General features: G+C 41.3%; 1 protein-coding gene across 1 annotated transcript in view; it reads left to right on the forward strand.

The window, feature by feature from the left end:
• Window positions 1-23,557, forward strand: part of LOC101864220 (ATP-dependent RNA helicase DBP2) — a 30,713-nt gene that overhangs the window by 728 nt on the left and 6,428 nt on the right. Inside the window, exons 2-11 of the mRNA XM_005097257.3 lie at window positions 8,818-9,160; window positions 13,676-13,772; window positions 14,925-15,058; window positions 16,231-16,296; window positions 16,592-16,733; window positions 17,986-18,146; window positions 19,484-19,656; window positions 20,538-20,639; window positions 21,490-21,551; window positions 23,211-23,270. Coding sequence (XP_005097314.1) covers window positions 8,818-9,160; window positions 13,676-13,772; window positions 14,925-15,058; window positions 16,231-16,296; window positions 16,592-16,733; window positions 17,986-18,146; window positions 19,484-19,656; window positions 20,538-20,639; window positions 21,490-21,551; window positions 23,211-23,270 — 1,340 coding nt within the window. The remainder of the gene's footprint in view (window positions 1-8,817; window positions 9,161-13,675; window positions 13,773-14,924; window positions 15,059-16,230; window positions 16,297-16,591; window positions 16,734-17,985; window positions 18,147-19,483; window positions 19,657-20,537; window positions 20,640-21,489; window positions 21,552-23,210; window positions 23,271-23,557) is intronic.

Consider the following 23,557-nt stretch of genomic DNA (forward strand, 5'->3'; position numbering starts at 1 on the left):
AACACAATATAGAAGAGACGTTACCCAAACCCAACCCCTAACCCTAACCCTATCCCTACTCCTACCCCAAACCCTGTCCCAAACCCTAACCGCCCTACGCCTAGATCTACCCCAAATCCAAACCCTACCTCTAACTGTCACGGTAGCCGCAGTTTTGCACCTGACTTTCGGTTAAATCACAGGCTGGAAGCGCCCCCGTGTGCCGTGTGCTTTTTTACCCACTTCCAACATCAACAATAAAATTCAGAAACTGCACCTGGGCCTTTTTGACTTTTTGTCACTTGGTGTCGTGCTTGTCTGTCTTGCCCGTCTCCAGTTGTGTATACTAACATTACATGGTGTCAGAAATCAGTGGTTGACGCGTCACAAGTGTCAGAATGTCTAATTTCAAGCCTCCTCAACCGTTTGACTTTTCCGAACCTCTCTACTCTAGTGGCCAGAGTGGTGATTGCGTATGATACGATGTGATGTATACCGCACAGCCACCAAACTGAGCAAAGAGACTGGAGTAATCCAAGTAAGTGCATTAATTTACACTATGGGACGCCAAGCTGAAGAGATCTTTAATACGTTCACGTTCTTTGCTCCCGTCGAAGGCAACGATCCTAGGGACAACTTTGACACTGTCTTAGAGAACTTCGACGCTCACTCTGTCCCCAAGCGGAATCTGATGATCCATGAAAAAGCAAAGTTTCATGCACGGGCACTAAACAGTGGGGAAGCAATTTAGAAGATGTTAGATAAAGAGCCCTGTACGAGTTTTCAGAACATGCAGACTTTAAGGACCGAAACCATTAGGGATAGACTCGCCCTAGGGGTACTGGACAATGAACTGTCACTGCGCTTACAACTCGAGGTAACTTGTTACATTGAAATCAGCCATCGATACAGCACGCCATTTCGCAGCTAGTCTATCGCAGCGGTGGCAGCAATGTCAACGAAATCACTGAATTGGAAACTCCTTCATTCTTCTTAGGAGCTGTTGACAAAGCCTAGGACTGTAATGTCATTCCTGCTGTGAATTTCGGCAAAGTTAGCGAGCCACCATAGCCCGTTACCCTGATCCTTGGAAGGAGAGCTACATCCCTCAACACATAGACACTGGGGCCGACATTTCTATAATGTTGAAGGCTGACTACAACCGTCTCAGTCGTCGTTCAATACTGAAAACAAATCGCAATCTTGGTGTAGCCATAAGGAGCGTAGGAGAATTTATGGCGACTATGCAGCATAACAATCGCAACTTTGCATTTCGTGTTTTCGTCCTTGAGGGTGACACTGACAGCCTTCTCAGTCGTAATGCCGCAGTTTGTCTGGAACTGATTTCTCGAGACAGAATAGACTCTGCCAACCCCGTGTTCGGCGATGTGGAACCTGAACCTCGATCTATATGCTGCGAGCCAGTGAAAATTGGTCTTCAAAGAAGATGCACAGCCTTACTCCGTGAACGTCGCATGTCGGATTCTCATTCCACTCATGGACGAAGACTAAACTGAACTGGACCACATGGAGGCCACAGGTGTTATTGAGAAGACCAGCGCTCCAACTGACTGGTGTGCGCCCATGGTCCCGGTCAGGAAAAGGTCTGGTAGCATCAGAATCTGCACAGATCTGAATAAGCTCAACCTGTCAGTGATGCGTGAATGACTCATGCTGCCCACCATAGACAGTATCTTGTACAAACTCAGCGGATCAAACAAATTCAGCAAGCTTGATGCAACCTCTTCTTTTTGGCAGTTGGCACTGGATAGCTACTCCACGAAGCTGACTACTTTCATTACCCCGTTCGGCCGGTACTTTTATAGATGTCTCTGCTTTGGAATCACCTCTGTGCCTGAGATATTTCTGCGCTCAATGCAAGACTTTCTAGCGGGCATAGACAATGCTGAGTGCTTTATGGATGACATCAGCCTGCACTCGGATGGTCTGGAGAAACATGATGAGCTGAAGAAGACAGTCTTCCAGCAGCTAGAGGAGCGAGTGGTCAAGTTGAACAAATCCAAGTGGGAGTTTGACAAAGATGAAATAGATTTTCTGGGCCGCATCATCACAGGAAGGGTGCAAGGTCAGGTCCATCCAAGGTCAGCGCCATCACTGAGATGCTACAGAAAGCCATTTCGTCCCCACAGGATCTCTATCTTCCAATTACAAAGCAGAAACATCAGCACTCGAAACCGCAGCCACCATTCTCTTGAATCACCAAAAATCTAAAGCCAACACCGTCATCCTCACTGATGCCAAATCTGTCCTACAAGCTCTCCAAAAGCCACAAACAGCTCAAGTACGACAACTCCTTTCACTCCTATGTGATCTAAACTCCCAAAACAACACAACTCTGCAGTGGGTACCAGTTCACTGTGGCATTCATGAAAATGAAAAAGCAGACGACTTAACCAAAGAAGGAGCCAAAATGACCCAGATTGAAGATGGCATGGATCTCTCAGAGTAAAAAACACTAATATTAAAATCTGCCCTAAGAAACGGATGGAAAAGGTCCCACCCTAAACACAACAGACATAACCCCTACTACATACTAAATAGAGCTGACCAGGTCACAATCTTTAGACTCCTTTGTGGCCACAACAGACTCAAACACCATATTATGCACACCAAATTAAAAGTGGGAGAGTCAGCGATCTGTGAATGTGGACACAACCAAGAGGATGCCAACCATATCCTTCAGCACTGCCCGCACTACGTCACCCTTCGTATGCAGACGTGGCAGAATGTGGCTCCCCTTGAGAGAAAGCTCTATGGCAGTCTCTCAGAGTTGAAGCGAACTGCACAGTTTGTGCGCAACATCGGACTGACTGTCTTACTAGCTGCTGTCATCAAGAACGAGGAAGAAGAAAACTGAGATGTCTGAGCCAGAGAACATTACGGACTTGCGACAAGTGCTCAGCATGGTGAACTATTTGGGCGGGTTTGTGCCAAATCTGTCTACTGTGATAAAGTCGCTCAACGATCTTCTGAACCACGATGCTGAGTGGGCCTAAACTCCGGCACAGTCATCTGCCTTCACTGAAGTCAAGAAGTTGCTGTCGTCAGCTCCAACACTCGCCTTCTTCGACATGAGGAAGCCTGTCATTGTAAGCGCCGATGCAAGCAGCTACGGACTGTGGGGAGTTCTCCTCCAGGAGGACGGGGGTGATCTTCAGCCAGTGGCCTACTGTGTGCTACAATCCAGATATTATGGGAAGCCACAGACAGTAAACTTGACAAAATCAGAAACAAGTCTCAACAGGATCCAGCACTCAGTGCTGCGATACTGTACACCAGAAGCCGAAATTCATCCAAAATGACAAGGCGGAAGCTCGCAACCTCTGCGCAGTTTCCAGTGAACTGAGCGAAGTCCATGGACTACAAGTCAGAGGCAACCGCATCGTAATCCCCAAGGCAATGCGAGGAGAGATGCTCAGCAGGATCCACGATGGACACTCCGTAGTGTCGAAGTGTTGAGAAGGGGCCAAATCTTCCATTTGGTGGCGTGGTCTCAGTTCTGAGATACGGGGCGTCATCTCAAGATGCGAACATTGCCAGCAGAAACATCCAGCTCAACCAAGCGAACCTTTAACCCCGACAGGTCTACCAGAGTGGCTGTTCCAAATGGTTGGTGCTGACCACTGCAACTGCAAGGGACATGACTACCTGGTATTTGTGGACTATTTCTCACGCTACTTGGAGGTGGCCTACATGCCAAACACCACCTCAGAAACTGTTGTGTACAAACTGTAAAACCTCTTCACTCGGTTTGGCATTCCGGAACTACTGGTGACCGACAACGTCCAGTTTGTGTCAGACCGTTTCCACAAATTCGCCGAGGGCTGGGGGTTCAGACACACGACCAGCATTCCCCGTTTTCACCAGAGCAACGGCGAGTTGGAGAGAGCAGTCGAGGAGGCAAAGAAAGCCCTGAGTCTGGACGATCCATTTCTTGCCCTCCTGATCTACAGGTCTACACCCATGCCACCGACAGGGGCGAGCCCAGCGGAACTTGCTCTTTGACGACCTTTGAGGATGACCCTTCCAACTCTACCTTCAAACGCGAACCAGCAGGTCTACAACAGGTCCAAGATTGCAGCCAGAGATGCTGAGTCAAAGCTTGAGTACAAACAAGCTTTCGACGGACGTCACGGTGTCCAGAACCACCCAGAGATGAACCCTGGTCAGCTCGTCCTGCAGAAGCCCTGTGATTCTCAAAGAACAGTGTGCACTGAGGTCTTACATCATCCAGTCCGGGGGTAGGGCCTACCGCTGGAACCGCAAACATCTGAGGCCCTACATCGACCCTCCTTCCATGCCTGCTTTCCCTGTTGCCACCCGATATCAGTTCCCTCATCTTTGCCGCCTGCTGCCCCAGACATCAACAATGAAAGTCAGAAACTGCACCTGGGCTCTTTTTATCACTTAATGTCATGTTTGTCCGTCTCTAGTCGTGTATATACTAACATTACACTAACCCTCCATTTTACTCTGTTTCATAGTGGTGGGTCGTTACGAAATTCCTCCCAATTATAAAAAAATAGGGTTTGCCTTGTTACTATATCACTAACAAAAATTTTTTAAAATCATACACAAACAAGACTAGGTATTGATCTAGTGTGTTATTGGGTAGGCTCGCTTTTTGAAGAGGATTATAGCATGATGGAACTCAGTCAGGCCTTCAAAAAGCTAAAGGAAAAGAAAGCCCCGGGACCTGATAAAATACACAATGAAATGCTGAGCAACCTTGGTGCTAAAGGAAAAGAAGTTCTTCTTTCCCTGATAAACACCACGTGGAGAACGAGTGGAATACCAAAGGCATGGAGGATCGCCCAGATTACACCACTCCTGAAAAATGACAAACCACCTGGAGAAGCGAAAAGCTACCGACCCATCTCATTAACATCATGTATCGGTAAGCTTGCGGAAAGAATGATAAACAACCGCCTCTACTGGTACCTGGAAAATACTAACAGCTTAAACCCACACCAAGCAGGCTTCAGAAAAGGCAGCAACACAGAAGATCAACTTTTTAAACTGAGTCAAAACATCCAGGATGGATTTCAGGAGAGTAAACACACCGTCGCCATCTTTGTAGATCTTCAACAGGCGTACGACAGAGTGTGGAGAAAAGGCCTACTCATGAAATTGATGGACCTCGGGATACATGGCAAACTTTACAAATGGATCAAGTTCTTCCTGTCGGATCGAAACATTGAAACCAAGGTAAACAATGCCCACTCGTCAAGAGAAGTACTCGAGGAAGGCCTACCTCAAGGTTCCTGTCTGAGTTGCACTTTGTTTCTGATCTTCTTTAATGATGTAACGAACGTGCTGAAATCAGAAAAGACTCTTTATGCCGATGATCTTGCTCTCTGGCAGACACATCACAGCACGATAGTAGGAGCAGGGAAATTAAATGAAGACCTCAAGAGGCTCCATAATTACCGTCAGAAATGGAAACTTAAAATAAACTGCACGAAAACAGTAAACACCATCTTCACAAAGAGACATAAAGCAGCCAAAGAAAATCTCAAACTAAAGATAGGAAATGAAAGTCTCCCCAAAGAAGAACATCCAACTTACCTAGGAGTCAAACTTGACCATAAGCTAACCATGAAAAGCCAAGTGGAGAACATAAGGAACAAGGCAAAAAAAAGACTCCAACTTTTAAAGAAACTCGCAAGCAGTTCATGGGGATCAGACAAACAAACTCTGAGAGCTCTATACCTGGGTTATGTCCGATCTTCCCTGGAATACAGCAATAGCCTACTCACTATGTGCAGTACAACTACTTGCAACACCCTTGACAAGGTCCAAAACAATGCCCTTCGTTTTATAAATGGCGGCATGAGATCCATACCTACCGCCGCATGCGAAATCCTTGCAAATGTTGAACCCCTGGGAATCCGCAGAGATAAAGCAGTTTTGAAGCTACATGAAAGAACTAAAAGAATGTGCCCCAACCACCCAAACAGGAAATTAGTAGAAACATGGAAACCAAAGAAACGAATTCAACAAAAGTCAATCATGCATCACATCACAGAACTAACAAAACATCCCTCCCCACCTTTCTTCAAAAAAGCCAATCATTACAACATCTCTCAAAGACAAGAGCACAAAATCTTCAGACCCAGTGACGCTGATGCTTGCATCACATCAAACAATCGACAGCTATTCAGATGACTGGATACACGTCTATACAGACGGCTCAGCATTCAAAATGACCATCATCTAAACCAAGATTTGACCCATATACTGTTTGGATCCCATAATCTGATAACATTCTGTGGCATCAACCTAGTAATGCAGTGGGTCCCCGGACACTCAGACATACCTGGAAAGGACAGAGCAGACACACTTGCCCAACGGGGATCTAGACAGGAACAACCCAACACTCCAACTTCATACAACACTGCAAAACAAATCATCAAAAGCAACAACAAACAAGATTGGATGAACAGATGGGCTCTGGGAAAGACAGGCAGAGCAGTTTTCAAACATATGACCACAACAAAAAGGAATGACAATATCAACCGCCTTCAGAGAAAGAAACAGACCACGATCTTCCGCCTACGAACAGAACATATACAGCTCAACTTCCACCTGAACAGAATAAACCCGGAACTTCCCCCAATGTGTCCCTTGTGTGAATATGCATATGAGACTGTGGAGCATCACCTGTTCCACTGCACAGCCCTAAATGACATCAGAGCTACCCTTCTCCCTCCAAGACCTAACATAGTCAACACACTCTATGGAACATTACAGCAACTGCAGCAGACCTGCACTTATCACTACATGGCATTGGACAAAAGGGCGAGAGCCCAGCTGTTGCTGGATTGATAACAACAACAACAACATCATTGGGTAGGCTTAGATTTCAGTAAAGTTGGATCTGACTTGATCTTATCCAGTACAGTCTTGCTATTTTAACAGGATATTGAGAAGGATTAGACGCTGAAGGCCAAATTGTTGTCAACCTGAAATGCAATCTCCCTGTTCCCTCGTCTTTATCCACACTACTAGTTTGGTGGAGTTTAGTACAGAAAAGTTAACTGAGGTTGACATAATTTGAATGCATCAGGTTTCCAGTGGTTTAAAAAGCCTTTTGTTTAGTACCAAGACCAAGTTAATCATTTTGTCTGCAATGTATTTTATGAAGTGAAGAGCTAGCAGACAGGCAAAGGTTTGGCTTTGACTAAACGCAAGTCTAAGACTTAACACAAAGACAAGCTTTGACTAGACATTTTTATAAAGTGTACTTTTAAAAACTTTAATGATACTTTTACTCTTCTGAGATGTGTGGCATGGGGCTAGTTCATACTCTAAAAGCTATATCATGAATTTTGCAACTCCCGCCAATATTGTTTTCAACCGAAGAAATGTGTTAAATATATGTTTCAGCAGTTCAAACTGACAAATGCTTCCATAGGGTTCCAAGCTTACTTAAGTGTCTCTCTGATTCATTTATAGTTATAATAAGAGTTAATGAACACTCTTGCCTTGAGGAAGAAAAGTCTGGTATTCTTTCAGTTGAAAGTCTACCGCACTACAATGGTCTACAATAAGTCCTACCCAATTGACCATGGTTTAGTGTAATCTAGGCGTACCATAGGTCATAGTTGATTGGCCATGGTAACAACTGCATTGAGGGCATTTTTAGACCAAAAGGCAGTGGCGTTACACAATTGCGGTGGGTGGGTAGGTGGATTTCTTCATTTTTCATTTTTGTTTAGATCAGTGAATTTTGTGGTGGTGAGGATTATCATTGATAAGTAAAAAAAGTAAGTGCAACAGCAAGTGACCAGACGAGAAGCCTGGTAGATCTTCAAATAAACCAGTCGTCAGACCCATCCAGCAGTAGACAATCAACTAAACCAGAAACATCGGGGTTTTCTACTTCTCAAAAATATTTTCAAAGACTTAAGGTGTGATTAAAATTATTGAGTCTCTGCCTAAGATTTCACTGCTTATGATTCCATTTTGCTTAAGATCCTTCTGTTTTATTAAAGAAAATAGAATATTTACTACTCAAAGGTGACCCTTAAGATCCTGTTATGGAAGGACTACATTCGGCTAAGATCGTACATGACAGATATCACAATTAACAGAACAAAAAGGTTGGTGACCGCAGTGGACCAATCAGTTGGAGAAAATTTGCAATATTTGCATTACCCTTTATGTCACAGATCATCCACATTTGTGAAAGTGATCACATCTCTTAAAATTTTGTAAATCTCTGTGGGTGGGTACAAAGTTTGTCCCATATTTGGGGTCACACTCAGGTTTGAACTCATTGACATGTTTGTTTTCCTGAAACATTGCATTGCATTTGAGCCTTTCGCCTGAACTTATATCACATGCTGGGTGGGGTGGGCCTACCTTGCATGGCCACATCAGACAGGATCACGTTGAACTGAACTCACTGGTGCTTGTGGTTTCCCGGATCATCGCACTTGTCTTTCATCTCAACACCCGAATTTGCTAGATACAACATGTACACTTGATTTTAATCGGTGCGGTCATAACTCATTGATGCATTACAATTTGATCGGGGCACTTGGGCTGAGATGGAAAGCTGTGAATTTTTGAAGGAGCAACAGGATTTACGCATTTTGTTCACCCCTGGAGTCACATGAGTCCATTTAGATGTGAGGGGAGATCATGTATGCAGTCGTGGCCCTGACCATGAGCCAAAACGGATTCTCCCTGTGATGAATCAACTAAGATACCATTCGTCTAAGATTCTGCCTTTTCCTTTTTCCCCAGCACCAGGATCTTAGGCATAATTTACTTTTACAAAATATCTCACTATGCATTTGTTTTTCACAGCTTTCAATACCCTGAGTACTCAGATTCTGAGTACCACAACGAGAAACGTCCAAGACGACTCAGCAAGTTCCACTCTTCAGATACTTTTGAAGGTTTCACAGATCGCAGTTCTTTTCCGAGACGTCAACATGGCTTTCAACGCTTCCAGTCCAGCAGGAGACAGTATTATGATGATGGACTGTCAGAAGATGACTACTATACAGATGCTTTTCGACCACGCACTCGGAGTGCCAGAGAGGAACCAGGCTTTAAACTGAGGCATAAAGAATGGAGCTCTAGCCAGCTGGATCCAGTTGAGAAAAATTTTTATGTTGAGCATGACAGTGTTGCTCAGCTTTCTGAGGTAAGAAGCTGCTTTTTACTGTTGAAGGTTTTTAGTGCTACGGAAGCGTTTAATGATTTTAAATTGAAATAGATACTTTTCAGATAGAAGTAGAGTTGGATCTGCTGAGATGACTGTCTGTATAAGACAACCACCTATATAAATAAATGGCCATGCTCCATGTCCCCCTGGATTTTTTTGTATATAATGATAGCCCCTAAAAAAAAAATGATAACCTGTCCAGTGCGGCGACTATATTTTATCAACCAACAACCTAAAAAAAAACTTTCCAAGATGGCTACACAAATCTCTCACTGCCTGACACGTTGCCATAAATTATTTATGGGCCCCTGACGTTGTGGGCAAGCTATTATGATCCATTCACCTGTCATTATTGTTAGCCTGAGTGCAATTGTCCATTTTTCAAAGGGGTTGAAAGGTTGAGGTATTGAGTGTAGAAGAAAGGTGTGTGCTTCATTCTCTTTCCCGGTGTGTCATGCCAAGCACAGTATTTGACTGAATAGTATACTTCGATCCTTTTTTTATTTAGTTAATGCATAATAATTGCTGTGTTGACAAGGCTGTTTGTCATCCTGATAATGAGATGTTTACCTGTTCAGTGTAGGTTCCTATGATTTGTTTCTTTTTTTTTCTGTGAAGGCTTCTAGCTTCTAATTTTTTCATTTTTGTATTTATGCAGTTTTCATGTGTGTTCATTGTTGCACTTACTTTGTTCTGGTAAAAGTGTTATGGCACTCGCAAGCACATAAGGTCATATTATGATCGCACAAGACACCAGTTGGTTTGCAGTGGAACTCGGATTCAACGAGGTCGCCGAGCCTTACCTAACATCTCGTTGAATCCGAGTGTTTGTTATAGCAAATATGACGTTTTGTGTAGATAGTTACTGGCACTGAGCAAGCAATGTATAAAGAGAAGTCACCAGTGGTGCCTGAAATGCCTGCATATCATGAGCTGTGCAAAAAAAAAGACTAATTTGTTAAAATGCATGCCTGTGTCATCTCGATTATTTGCCAAAAAGTTGTGTTGCTGTATAGAGCCTAGCATAAAGCAACTTGATTCCATAGACCAGCTCACAATTCATTACGTAGATCTATGACAAGACTAGCTTATTATTGTAAAATTGATCAGTTGCCGGGGGAAAAAGACTGTGACGCGTTTGTATCTGCAACGTTCCATGCCCGGACCGATAGTGGCCCCCACGGACACGCACACACACTACACAGTCACACGTGTGCAGGCCGCCTACCCGACCCCGACACACGCTAGAATAGACATGTGCGCGTGCCAACAACACATGTGCGCGTGCCAACAACGCATGTGTTGGTATGAAAGAAGGCCGCTGATTAGTCGCATTCAATTGGCTAAGTGAAAAATGGTTCGCAATGCAGGTGCGATGGATGGTTCCCGGGAAGTGATAAAGTCTGTTGTGGGAGAAAAATGAGAAGCTGGGTGTTCGAAGGGTAAGGAAGAACAGTTACAGCAACAACAACAACAGTAGCAGCAGCAGCAGGCCTTTAGAATTTATGACAATGTCTGACACAGTACTATTGACACTTGGTGGTGATTCAAAATGTAATTGGCCTACTAAGAAAGAAATGAAAGCAGTCTAAAGCCACACAAAAGCTCCGCTACCTCAGCAATGGTTTGAGTGAAGTTGGTTACATAATGATATATTATTATTATACAAAAAGATTTCGTAAGTATTAAAAAATACGCCAACTTTCTTCATCAAGGTGCGTGGCTTGACAACAACTACTTTATTGAGTTTTCTCAGCAATAGAAGAGCATGTCTGTCTCACTCTGTGTCCTGTGGCTATAACAAGACAATACGACAAAAAGTCACCGTTGTTTTTAAAAGACTCTACAATAATAGAATTTGACTTGATCGCTTTCAAAGCTTTTTACTGAGGCAATGTGTCATAGTAATTGTGGTAGCATTGTGGTATGACAGCTTTCAACTCCTGTAGATGCTTATACTAACTGGCAGTTATCTTCACTCTGTCTTTGAAGAGAGGTCCAGCTGTAACAGTCGTACACTGGGTCTTCAGCTTTCTTGGTCCTTGCAGTGCCTGCCATTCATCATCAAAGTTCAGCTTGGGCTGAATTATTTTAAAGACTGGAGTGTTCTTTGATGCCTGCAGGTCAGTGACAATAGGATCGCCTGGTTTTCTCCTTGGGCGGATCGTTTAGTACTCTCCGACCTTTGGGAAATCTTTGAGAAAACTGGTCCAGGTACATTACTTCATAGGGCCCGGGGATGCGCCTTTTGGAGCGATCGCTTAATAGTGACATGGACTGAATCCACCTCCATTTGGGTATGGCCCTTAGTGAGGATTTCTGCTCAACTGTAATGTCAGGTTCTTTGGCCAGCAAGGCCATGCACTCACCAGGGTGGCATTTCTGTTTTGGTAGTTGCACCCATCACTGTAGATGATGAAGTGGTTGAAGTCAGTCGCTTGCGATCTGAGGTAGTGAGTCAGACTTAATGAAAACTGTTGGAGCTCAGACCACCTTCATATACATCCCAGACATATCATCTGGCGTCTCTGGTGTCAAGGTCCTAAATCGTAAAACTGTGTACAGCCAGCTTTGTTGTATAATATAAGGCTGATGTCTTTAGTGATGGTGTCAGGAGGATGCACTGGATCTCCATACAAAGGACACACACTTTGTCTCTGGGTTCAGTGCAGCCTCCCTTTCCTTCTCCTTCTCTGCTCGAGATGCAGCTTTAATCATGTTCATATTTGATGAGCTGTGTATTCTGTTTTTGTGAGGTTTCCAGATTCAAAGCTGGTACAAATGTCGCACTGGTCTTTCTTGGTTGAAATTAAACCCAAATTGTTTTTCTTTAACTTTCGGCAAAACACTTGATAGCTCAATGGGTTTTTGTTCTGCCTCTCTGCTCATTTCTCCATGTATACTCGATGTAGATCTGAAGTTTCTGGATTGTCATCTGCAGACAGGAGGGTATCTTCGAATGTTTGTCAAAAAATTCCTCTCTATGGAACAACTTGTCATCCTTGGCTCTCTCCTGGTGGGCATGTTGTGTTTTCTGGGGGGAGGGGGCGTTTCTTGTTGTTTTTCCATAGAAGACACTTTAAATGAACCAGTGGGTCAGGCCTGTAGCATTTATGAAGATTGTTTTACAAACAGGAATTCTTTGACCGTTTCACCCTTTTTGTCTATCGTGTTTATCATGGCATATACCAAGGCTCTCTTTTCCTTCCAAAAGAGTGACTGGCGATGTCATTGCATTTTGTACCAACAGTTGACAACTGCAAAGGACGTTGAGTTCACACCCTGTTTGCTCTGTTCCTTGACATATGTTGAGGCATTCCCAGTTCTTTCAACCTCTTCCTTTTGTAACCCATCCAATCGTTTTCATGCCGTGTCCTTTTTGCAGATCAATGGAGACAAAACCGTTGTATTATCAGCTGATGTGACATTAGCCTGGTCATGTTGATCACTTTCCATTGCGGGGAAGGTCAGAGGTGACGCAGCGAGAGTGGCATCATCTTATAGAATGTTATAGCGTTATGTAAGTTTGGGTTTGATAACGCACAAATGAAATGAACTTTCAAAGAAATTCGAAAGATGTTTCAGGAGGTAATGACTGCAATAAACGATGCAAATTAAAAAAAGAAGAAGCACTTTTAACAACAATGATTGTTGGGGGCGGACGGATTTGGTGGACAGGTCCAACAATTTTTTTTCTGAGTGAGTTAATAAAGAAGGAAATGCTATTGACTTCGTCCATTCAATTGCGAAGGGAAAAATGATCAGGAGAAAAGACAGTTTAGTTGTCCGAATAGGGGAAAATGCCTTCACAATTCAGTGAATTACCAGCGCAAAGACATAGAAGAACATGTGGACAGAAAAAATAGTTTCATATAAAACAAAATCCAAAAAGATGCTTTTGAAATACTGCCATTGTCACGAGGTAAACAGTTTTGTGGGAACAGTGGTGAGTTTTAGTCATTAATAACATTATCAGCAGCATTTAAACGAAGAAAAAAGAGGATAGAACCAGATCTATATAACTCCCAACTGAAACCAACAAGAAATATTACACAAATATTCCTTTTTGGAGAGCTCCCAGGGTTACGTGAGCGAATTCTGGACTATTACAGGAGTGAATCTGATGTCAAACAAAGTCCAGAGACGAGTCGAAGCCAGGGTTAGTCGGTAACGTAGCACGTGGCCCCTCCTTGTTAGCGCGACAAAAACAGCCAATCCACATTCCCTCCTTTGCAGGTGGGATAGTCGGAATTATCCGGCTAAAATAAGACGGGTGCCGGGTTATACGGTTTTATTTCCAATGTTTTAAAGACATTTCAAGACAAAATTCAGATCTGTCTTTGAGTGAGCATATGAAATGGACAATTTACTATGGATAGGGCCAATAAAAAGTTTTTTGGTGTTTTGTGGGTTAGTCGGTTTTATCACAAGGCCGATGATATGTGCCTTTTTGTGGTATATGGTTAAATTTTCCTTTTTTTGTTTCAATTTCAGGCTGAACTTGATGAATTTTATTCCAAGCACAATGTCACAATATCACAAGGAGACAGGATTAAACCGATTCTAGATTTTCACCATGCTAATTTTCCAGGTAATGTACCGTATTACAATTATTTGACTTCCTTTTCATTTGACTATTAAGGGTTTTTTTTCTTTGGCTCAGTGAGACAAAGTACACCTAATAATCTAATAACATTTTATTGGAAAGCTGTATTTTAAAATCAAGGCTACAGCCTTTATTTGAGCACCGTTCATTCTGAAATTTTACTCTAAAATAAACACTTCCTTGGTCTTCGTCCATATGTAGTAAAAAGTGGGATACAAGGTTGCTTGCTGACTAAGAGTTTTACATAAATTAGCATTTGAGCAGTTTACATGGGAGTAGTAATTTTTGCTTCTATTTTTCCATAATAATTAACTGAACAATTCACTTTCTTTGCACCTTGCTGCTCAATGTGTCTTTTGGATGCTCAAGCTGAGCTTTGCGTGCAAACCGTTTCAGAACATATCTAATATCTATGAATTTTGTAGTTAAGGAAGTGTGTCCTCGGTAGCAGAGGGGTAAGTACCTGGTCTGTAATGCGGGGAACCTGGTTTTAATTCTCCACCATGAAGATTGTTGGGTTTTTTTAAAAGACAGAGACAGATATATCTAGAGAGAAGACAAAGACACGGAATGATTGCGAAAATTGGGTCAGAAAGACAGAAAGAGAGAAAGAAAAATTATTTTAGGAATTAAATACAATAAAGATGGAAACACTTTTTCCAGTCTACACACATTTCAATGCTAATAGAATATTGTTATTTATCAGTTCATAGATTGGAGATTTTACTAGAATACAGTAGATTGCAGTTTGTTCATGCATTATTAGAACTAAAAATGTCAACATTGTGCCTCAAGTAATAGAAGGAGTAACACTTCACAGTGCAGTTCTTTTTTGTTGCAGTAGCATGTTAGGAAGAAAAATAAAAGATGTGCATGTGCCCTGAAATGGCTTGTGAGAGAAAGATTGTCATTCATCTTCTTGTGAAAACAAATGATGTGGACAGGGCAATTTTCCAAATGATATTTATTTTGCTCTTAGAATAGCGGAATAGTTTTGGATAAGACTTGTTATAAATATGTTTGTCTGGGAACAAAGTGTTGATGTAGTGTACAGTAGTTTACTTTTTATAATGTTTTACATGCATTTTTTTTCGTTAAAGGAATTAACCTGGGATCATATTTTCATATATATTTCAGAGCCTATCAATCGCCACATGGAAAAAATTGCGTGGGCAAAGCCGACCCATATACAGAGTCTTGGATGGCCTCTAGCCCTCTCTGGGAAGAACATGGTTGGCATTGCACAAACAGGCTCTGGGAAAACATTAGGTGTAAGTTTATGTCTTGTCACTAGTTTCCATGTATAGCATTGTGGTTATGCTCTTCTTAAAGAGTTAATGACAAGCTGAAACTATCTAAACTACTAAACTTTGAAGTGCGTCCCCAATCCCTTTTTGTAATGCGAAAAGTTGTTTTTATTTAGTTGTAGTGTGTGGTGTGTCAGCGGCCATGAGTTTGGAAACAATCTGGATAATGGTAATAAAGATAAATGGTTAAACAAAATAAATAAATTCCACCCTGTTGATCCATTTGGGGGAAGTTTGGAATACAATGGCATACATATTATAATTATGTACATACATATATACCTAGGTACATACATGAAACACAATATTACTCCAATACAGAACATTTAACAAACACACCATTGCTGGTCACCACTGTGCAGCACCTTATTTTTGAGCTAGGGTTGTTGTGTCTTATTCAAGGACACACGGCTGTGATCACCCACCTTTATGCCGTGTCACCAACTTATGCTTGACATTATTGTGAGCCTGAAGTCTCTAATGCCTTTGCCACTGGAGCCCCTATACCTAAAGGATGTTGGAGCAACTCACATGATAATACCTACAAAGGTGCTGCAACATATATAAACAGTAGAGAAAGAAGGGGGCAGATGGGTATTGGAAGAGAGCAGGTTTGGAGAGGGAGCAGAATAAGAAGTGTATGCAAACAGTTTTTAACGCATTTGAATCGTATGACAGCTGGTTCAGCACATGGCAAAATACCAATAGAAACAATAATTCATGACTTTTAGTGAAATATGAATGCAGTCTGGCCTTTTTTTTTTGAAAGTATCAAATTCTCATCTTCTATCATCTTACCTACATTACCTTTATTCCTTTTCACATAGTACATTCTAGTAATGAGTCATTCAGCTGATCAAAATCCACTGTTCTTGATTCAGTTGATCTATTGGCTAATCTAATAATATAAAGGAAGAAAAGAAATAGGGAATTATATTAAATGTTTGTTGCGTACACGAGTGAGATATGGGGTGTGTGTATTCTGGTGGTAGAGAGAGGAAGAAAATGTCTGAAAAGTTCAGGAAATATTTCCAAAATGTTGTTGCAGTTGAGAAGAGGGAATACCCTGCACTGTGACATACATTACTTGTTCATTGTCACTTGAATAGTTTGTCATTTTTTCTTTCTCTGTTCAGTTCATCTTGCCAGCTCTTGTCCACATCAAGCACCAGAGACAAGTGATGAGAGGAGAAGGCCCAGTGGTGAGTGACAACTGATGGGAGCTACTTTCAATGCTTGATTGTTTTCAACAGCATTATATCTCTAAAATCATGTGGACACTGTTAAAGATGTTATGTTCTTTTATGGGATATGAAGCTAAGTTTTAAATAATGATTTGTACCTAAATATATTTGAAATCATTATAAACAGGTCACTCGAGCATGGGTGATGAACTCAGAAATTAGTCACAAGAACTTTTTATTTATCCTCCATGTATTGAAAGAAAAGTGTGAGGAAAATAAATCTTGGCATGATTCATGAGTTGTTATATTTCAGGTGCTTGTATTAGCTCCTACAAGAGAGCTAGCTCAGCAGATCAAATCTGTGGCTCGGGAATACGGCCGTCTGCTCGGTGTTCGCTCTTGTTCTGTGTTTGGTGGTCAGTCCAAGCTTATCCAGGCTCGACATCTGTCAGAGGGTAAGTAAAAGCTAAAAGATAAATTACAGTATCATTCCTTTCCAAAACCAATTTTTTTTTTTTTTGGCTGATATAATAAACAGAATTGTGTTATTCTTTTGTTAAGTCTATCTATTTCGCAAGGAGGAAGCTACATCTTTGCTGTAATGTTGAGTGTTTTCGTTGTTGCTTACAAAAGATGAAACATGTTTCCCATGTTGGGAAATTATTTTATTAAGTACAGTCGAACCTGTGTAAGACGGAATCTCAAGGGAGCCAGAAAAAAATTATGTCTTGGACATTTTCCGTCTTAGACAGGGAAATTTAGGGGGGGGGGGGAATTCAAAGGCCCAGCTGGTGGGATCAAGGATGGCTTTTCCGATCGGCAAGCAATGGTCAAATCTTCACATCTCTCAACTGCCATCCTGTCTGATAATAACATGCATCAGTCTTACTTATCCAACTACCACCAGTGCTTGCCTTTCGTAGGACCACTGTTTGAGCTGTTAAAAACAGAAATGTTTGAACATCTTTTGTTCCACCCTTAGCCCCACCCACCGGTGTAACAAGCACAGTCAACCAATGCCACCCCTCACTGCCATCATGTAACAACGATTCGAGGAACTCTTTTTCTCGGCTGGCGTACGATCAGTGCGGCAGGCATCGGTCAAACTAATTTCACACCTCTGGCTTCTGGCTACCCAGGAAAGTTTCCGTGGTGGCTTGCGATTTGAGCACTCTCACGGGCAGTTGTTAGATTTCACACCCGCACTACCCTGACCATCTGCGTCGCTCAGGGCTCACATGATGGGGTAACATCTACCCCCTAATTGCACCCCTACTACCCTTCCTCGCCTAGCGGCATGGCCGGCGGAACCAAACTTGCGAGTTTTGTTTCAAATCAGGGCTGAGCGGGCATAGAATTTTCCGTCTTAGACAGGTGAAACTCTCAGAAAAGAGCGGATTTTTTTTTCCGTTTCCGCTTTGGACAGGTTTCCGTTTTATACAGGGAATTAAACAGGAATATATCAAGGGGGGAGTGGGGAGGTTCCGTTAAGATAAGTTTCCGTTTTATACAGGTTTCCGTTAAGGCAGGTTCGACTGTATGTCTATCAGTTTGATGGGATTTTGTACAGTGTGGGTCGGCCTTTACAGGCAAGTTTGAAGCAGTCAGCCTCTTAAATAAGTTTAATCGTGATGGAGAGGGAGTAAAGAATTATCACTCAATTGGCACTGTTCAGGTTAGCAATTGCTAAATGTTTTTCTTGTACAGGTCCAGAGATTGTTGTAGCGACACCTGGTCGTCTTCTTGACTTCCTGGAAACAGATGTGATCAACCTGGACCGTACCACTTACACTGTGTTAGATGAGGCTGATCGCATGCTGGACATGGGCTTTGAGCCTCAGATTCGCAAAGTTTTGGGTCAAATTAGGGTAAATAATGCCTGTTCTCTTGTTTTGTTGCATCTCACGAAGTTCTGAAACTAGTTTGAAATTGTTTAACTGAGGCAGGGATATTTTTCTGTTTAGTTGAGTAGAGAGATAAGAATTATGATCCCCAAAATAAGAATCAATATAAGTAAAATACTGAAAAAAATACATAATTTTTTTTCCTATTCCAGAACTGGTTCTTTACTGCTCGTTTAGTGTGTAAACATCTAAATTTCTCCAAAGGCTCAAATTTTTTATACCATAAGTTTCAAGAAATATTTTTCTTTGCCAAACATTTGGATTGCTTAGTGTGAGACTGTAATAGGCCATTTTGAAAAGTGTCGTATGATGTAGTCTTACTCTAAGCAGTTGATTTGTACCGAGTGGCTGAATACTTTTGTGATAATGAAGTATTGTGTTATATAAAAATGAAATATATTTCCTCTGGCCTCACTGACAAAGTTAGGTTGTGCACTCTTTTTGCCTCTGTCAGGTATGAAGTATTTTTACATTGTATGAGGTGACACTTTCTTGAAAAGATGTATGAAGGGTGCTGTTGGTATGTCTCCTTTTCTGTTTCTTTATATTATTGTTTCTACGGCTGTCACACTTCTCCAAATTGTTGGTGATCTGACCATCATTATGGGTTTGTCTTCCTTTTAACTCAACTTCCATATTTCGCAGCCTCATACTCATACGAGTTTCCACATTTTATTATTGTCTATCTCTTTTTTTTTTTCATGCACTAAACTAAATAGCATATTTTGTACATGTGCTTCTCTTGACCCTAAGTCAATACCCCCCCCCGGGCAGTGCCTTTGACTGTAGTGTCCTTAGGCCATTCCCAAAGGGGGGACATTTCTCGTTCATGCACAGTAGAATTGTAAATGGGCTGATTCATCAATGTCACGCTCATAACTGGGCCTGATCTGCAAGAGGGAATTGCTGCTTTTTCTTTCCTAATCCTTACTATTGTCATTTTCCTCTACTTCTTTTGTATGTTTGTCACACTCTTGTGACCCGCTATTTCCGGGGTGCCTTGATAGTCGAATCAGACTTTGTGCTGTTGAAGCTGGAGAGGTGAGCAGAGTAAGTCTGATTCCCTGTAAAGACTTCTCTGTTGACACCCACCCTTTGGTGCTCATATGACCTTATGCAGTTGCGAGCGCCGTAAAACCCTCTTCTAAAGCTAAAAAAAGTCAATACTCAACTATGTAACCTGATATAGTGTCCCTGTTGAGTCTATGTCTTAACGGTAGTAATAATCAATGGCAATTACTTACTGCCCTATCCTGAGGAGTGTGCCCAGTGCGCTTACTATGATCATGTGTTTTCTTCAGCCTGATCGTCAAATGTTGATGTGGAGCGCCACGTGGCCCAGAGAAATTCAGCAACTAGCTCATGACTTCCTGGGCGACTTCACTCAAATCAACGTGGGCTCGGGGGAACTTGTGGCCAATCCCAACATTCAGCAGATTGTGAAAGTATGCGAGAGAAAAGAGAAACTTTCTCTGTAAGTGAGACGTTTGGCTTTACTTTATGAAATTTCTTACTGTCCTGTAATGTACTTTGCGATTACCTCGAAAGTTGGCATAGTATGTATGTTTTGCATGTATATGTATTTAATCCTTTCCATGAACATTAACGTCTTTTATGAACTCACTCAGCTCTGACCCCGCGATAGGCGGGTTGCGCGTATCTGCGCTGGGCCCTGAACCCGACAGTATCAGGATGGAATTTTCCACTGCTTATTAACACAAACACACATAGAATGAGAACAGACTATACTTTATACTTGACCATTGGCCATGGCCGTTTCTTTATAAGAAATGGACTATTACAAGGGCAAAGGTCGCTTGCTTGACCTACAATTTAAAATAACTTAGCGCAGGGTAGCAAAGTAGGAAATACGAACGAGTCATGGTCTTTCTTCTGAGCTACTTTTTAGAACCTGTTGCTGACCTTTTTCAAATGGCAATATCTCACAGACTATCATATATTTTCAAATTCTATAAACAATAACAGACCATGTAATAATTAAACAAATTGTGTGTGAAATATTACTGCGTTTAGAGTTGATTAAATTTTTTATTTCAATTTTACAAAAATGCCTAAAACCTGTAGGCACAACCAGCAGACTGGGTCCTTGGTCCAGGGCTGACTGAGTTATAGTAGAATGGAGAACGTTTTGAAATCGTGTTGCCATTTTTTTTGGGGGGTGCAGAAAATTCATTTTACAAAATTGTTTGGAAGTCCCCCATTCGGAAATTGCTAGACCTAGTACTCACATCCAGGGTCTACATTTTCCTTTGGGTTACATCATGTGCAAAACACGCTCTTAAATTATTTTTAAAATGGGTTATTGAAATGTTTTTTTCTCTCTTTTCTTACCAGGCTGGTGAATGAACTGGATGGAGAAGAAGATCAGAAAACATTGATCTTTGTGCAGACTAAATCTCAGGCTGATATTGTTACTCATAAGCTAAGGCGGCTGAGGTTTGTGTTTAGCTTGTAATTTCTGTCCTGTCATAGAACCAGAACTAAATAAATGTTTTCTGCATCTATTTTATGTTGAAAACAAAAAGTATTTTTCGAGTAAAATGCATGGGCACTTGTATATATCCCTCCTCCAAGATAGTGTAAGTTTCAATGTTGTGCTGAAAAATGTAGTCAGACTTGTACTATTGAACTGTTAAACCGAGACTGAAGGGTCTTATGGTGCTTATGTCATGTCTGAAAAAAGTTTTTAGGACACCCTTTAGTCAAGACGTCCTATACTTGTACATTTTCTTCAAAGAAAGATGGATCAGCCAACTTTTTTGGGACATAGGTTCCCCTAAGAAATGGACCATTTTTATTTTCAAAGCTCTTAAAAGTGCATACTATCTTCCCTCGCAAAGAAGAAATGGCCACAGTAGTCAAGGTCAGCAGAAAAACTTTTGGTAGTGTGCGTGGTCTTGGTATTTGTAAACTGCCAAGCATTGAGAAAATGTCTGGATGGATATAGAACATTTGAGGATGACTTCAAAATGTTTCTAGAGATTTTATGATCCATAAAAAAAACCAACTGAAATTTCTTGAAAACACAAAATTTTACCTTTGACTCTTGAATGGTTAAGAAATATATTATTCATGCTTGTGTGGTTATGGGGTATGTTTTTGAAGGATGATTTGATAAGAAATGGTCTTTTGCCTGTTGTACCTGAAGGTTTAAAATGAAGGTTGGTTAACAGATCTCATCGATGTTGTTTTCAATCATTCTATAGTAAAGCGTAAGCTGTTTCTGCACCAATGCCAGCCTTATGTTCACTATTTATCAGGGCTTATACAAAGTGTTTATTTTCAGATTCCGAGCCCTTGCATTACATGGAGATAAGTCACAGATGGTGCGAGACAAGACTCTACACAGTAAGTTCTATGTCCATCTTTCTGCCCAAATTTGGCCCGGCCAACACTTCTTTTGGTGCCTCTTATTGTGGCAAACCCAGAATGTTTATTGCTGGGAGATACTAAACTCAGAGCCTCTATGACAATTGTCAAGTATCTCTCTCTCTCCCTCCCCTCCTCTCTCTCCCATTCTCCCCCCCCCCCTTTTCTCTCTCTCTCTCTCTCTCTCTCTCTCTCTCTCTCTCTCTCTCTCTCTCTCTCTCTCTCTCTCTCTCTCTCTCTCCCCCCTCTCCCCCCTCTCCTCTCATAATTGAACATGGGAGTTAACTACTGTTGCTTTGGTTACAATGTATCCCAGACTGTTTTTTTTTTTGGTGGGGTTTTGCGGTGTTTTTTTTTTTTTTTTTTAGTCTAATACTTAACTCATTCGCTACATGTTATTTTCGGCTTGTGGACGAATTTTTTTTCAGGAGGGCGAATGAGATGATGACTAGTGGGCAGTTAAAAGGTCTTTGGGGCAACAAATTCAAATAAATATCAACGTATTATATACTACTATTTTCAGTATGATTTGTAGAATACATCTATAATGTTTATTTATGTATTTTTCAACTTTGGTTCCTGTAAGAGATGATTATGCAACACAATTTTGATTGGATGCGGATACAATTTGAAAATAAAAAATTAATAATCTTTGGTGAAACTCAAAAAATATGTTTGCACCTAGTCAAATGATACCTCAAAATAACCATAAATGAATATAGAACTGGAAAATATTGAAAAGTTTGCAGTTATTTACCTACATTCCATAATATTTGTACATTTTGAACATAACATCCGATATTGAAAAAAAATATTTTTTTTTTAAAATCTTGAAAAACGATCACAAACAGAAAAAAACCCACTCGTATCTTATATGGAATTATTCAGAATTGCATTTGGAATAAACCTATACATGTCTTGAGTGGCACTTTTTGTGTAATTTCATCAAAAAGTAGTGATTTTGGGGAGAAAAAAATATTTTGACAATTTAGATATGGACCTAGATATGGCACTCAAAATTATTGATTTCTCAATAACAGTGCATTGGCAATACGAGTCCAATCGTATCAATATTATAAAAAAGAGTCCTACATTTCTTTAGTGGGCAAAATAATGATAGATTTTGTTGTGTAAAATTACTAAGACTGGTGTCCGCGCTATAATTTTGGCATCGCGATAAAACAAAGTCGAATAAACTACGTAATCGCGTTTCAAAACTGAATCTAAATTTCCGATTTTCAGTGGAAATGCTTACCCGGAAGTCAACATTATATTATGACCTTTATTTTAACATGGATATGTGGATTGGAGTAGAATCTAAGATAAAATTGAAGATCGGTTCTCGAGCCGCCGGAGGCGGCTGAGCGTACTGACGGCACTTTAGCCGTGCCGCCCCCCACTGCTCGGCGTAGCGAATGAGTTAATGTCTAACAGGAATATGTTCATGTTACTGTGAACTGACATGAGACTTCCAGATTTTTTTGGTCCTTTTCTGTTATAATAATGCATTACAAATTGGGCATAAAGACAGCTTGTACAGGTACAGAGGGCCTATAGACTTTTTTCTGCTCATATGTCCCAGTACAATTTCTGAGATGAACATAGTTGAAGAATTTTTTGTCTCTTCACCTTGTACAGGTTTCCGGAGTGGAGCAACAGAGATTCTTGTAGCTACAGATGTTGCTTCTCGAGGACTAGGTAAATAATGTTGAACTTACTATTGATATTTTTATTATTTTGTGGGGAGAAATAAAAAATGTGTAATTGTAGATTTTTTATGCCCTCGTTGACATTGTGTAGATAACTCAGGGTGAAAGAGAGAGAGAGAGAGAGAGAGAGAGAGAGACAGACAGACAGACAGACAGACAGACAGACAGACAGACAGATGGAAAAATAGGAAAATGTGAGAAGTTGGGGAGAAATAGAAAGAGGAGTAGAAAAAAAAGGGAAGGAAAGGAGGAGGGATGGATACAAAGAGAGAAAGA

The sequence above is a fragment of the Aplysia californica genome, unplaced genomic scaffold (genome assembly GCF_000002075.1).
Source record: "Aplysia californica isolate F4 #8 unplaced genomic scaffold, AplCal3.0 scaffold00150, whole genome shotgun sequence".
Lineage (NCBI taxonomy): Eukaryota > Metazoa > Mollusca > Gastropoda > Aplysiida > Aplysiidae > Aplysia > Aplysia californica.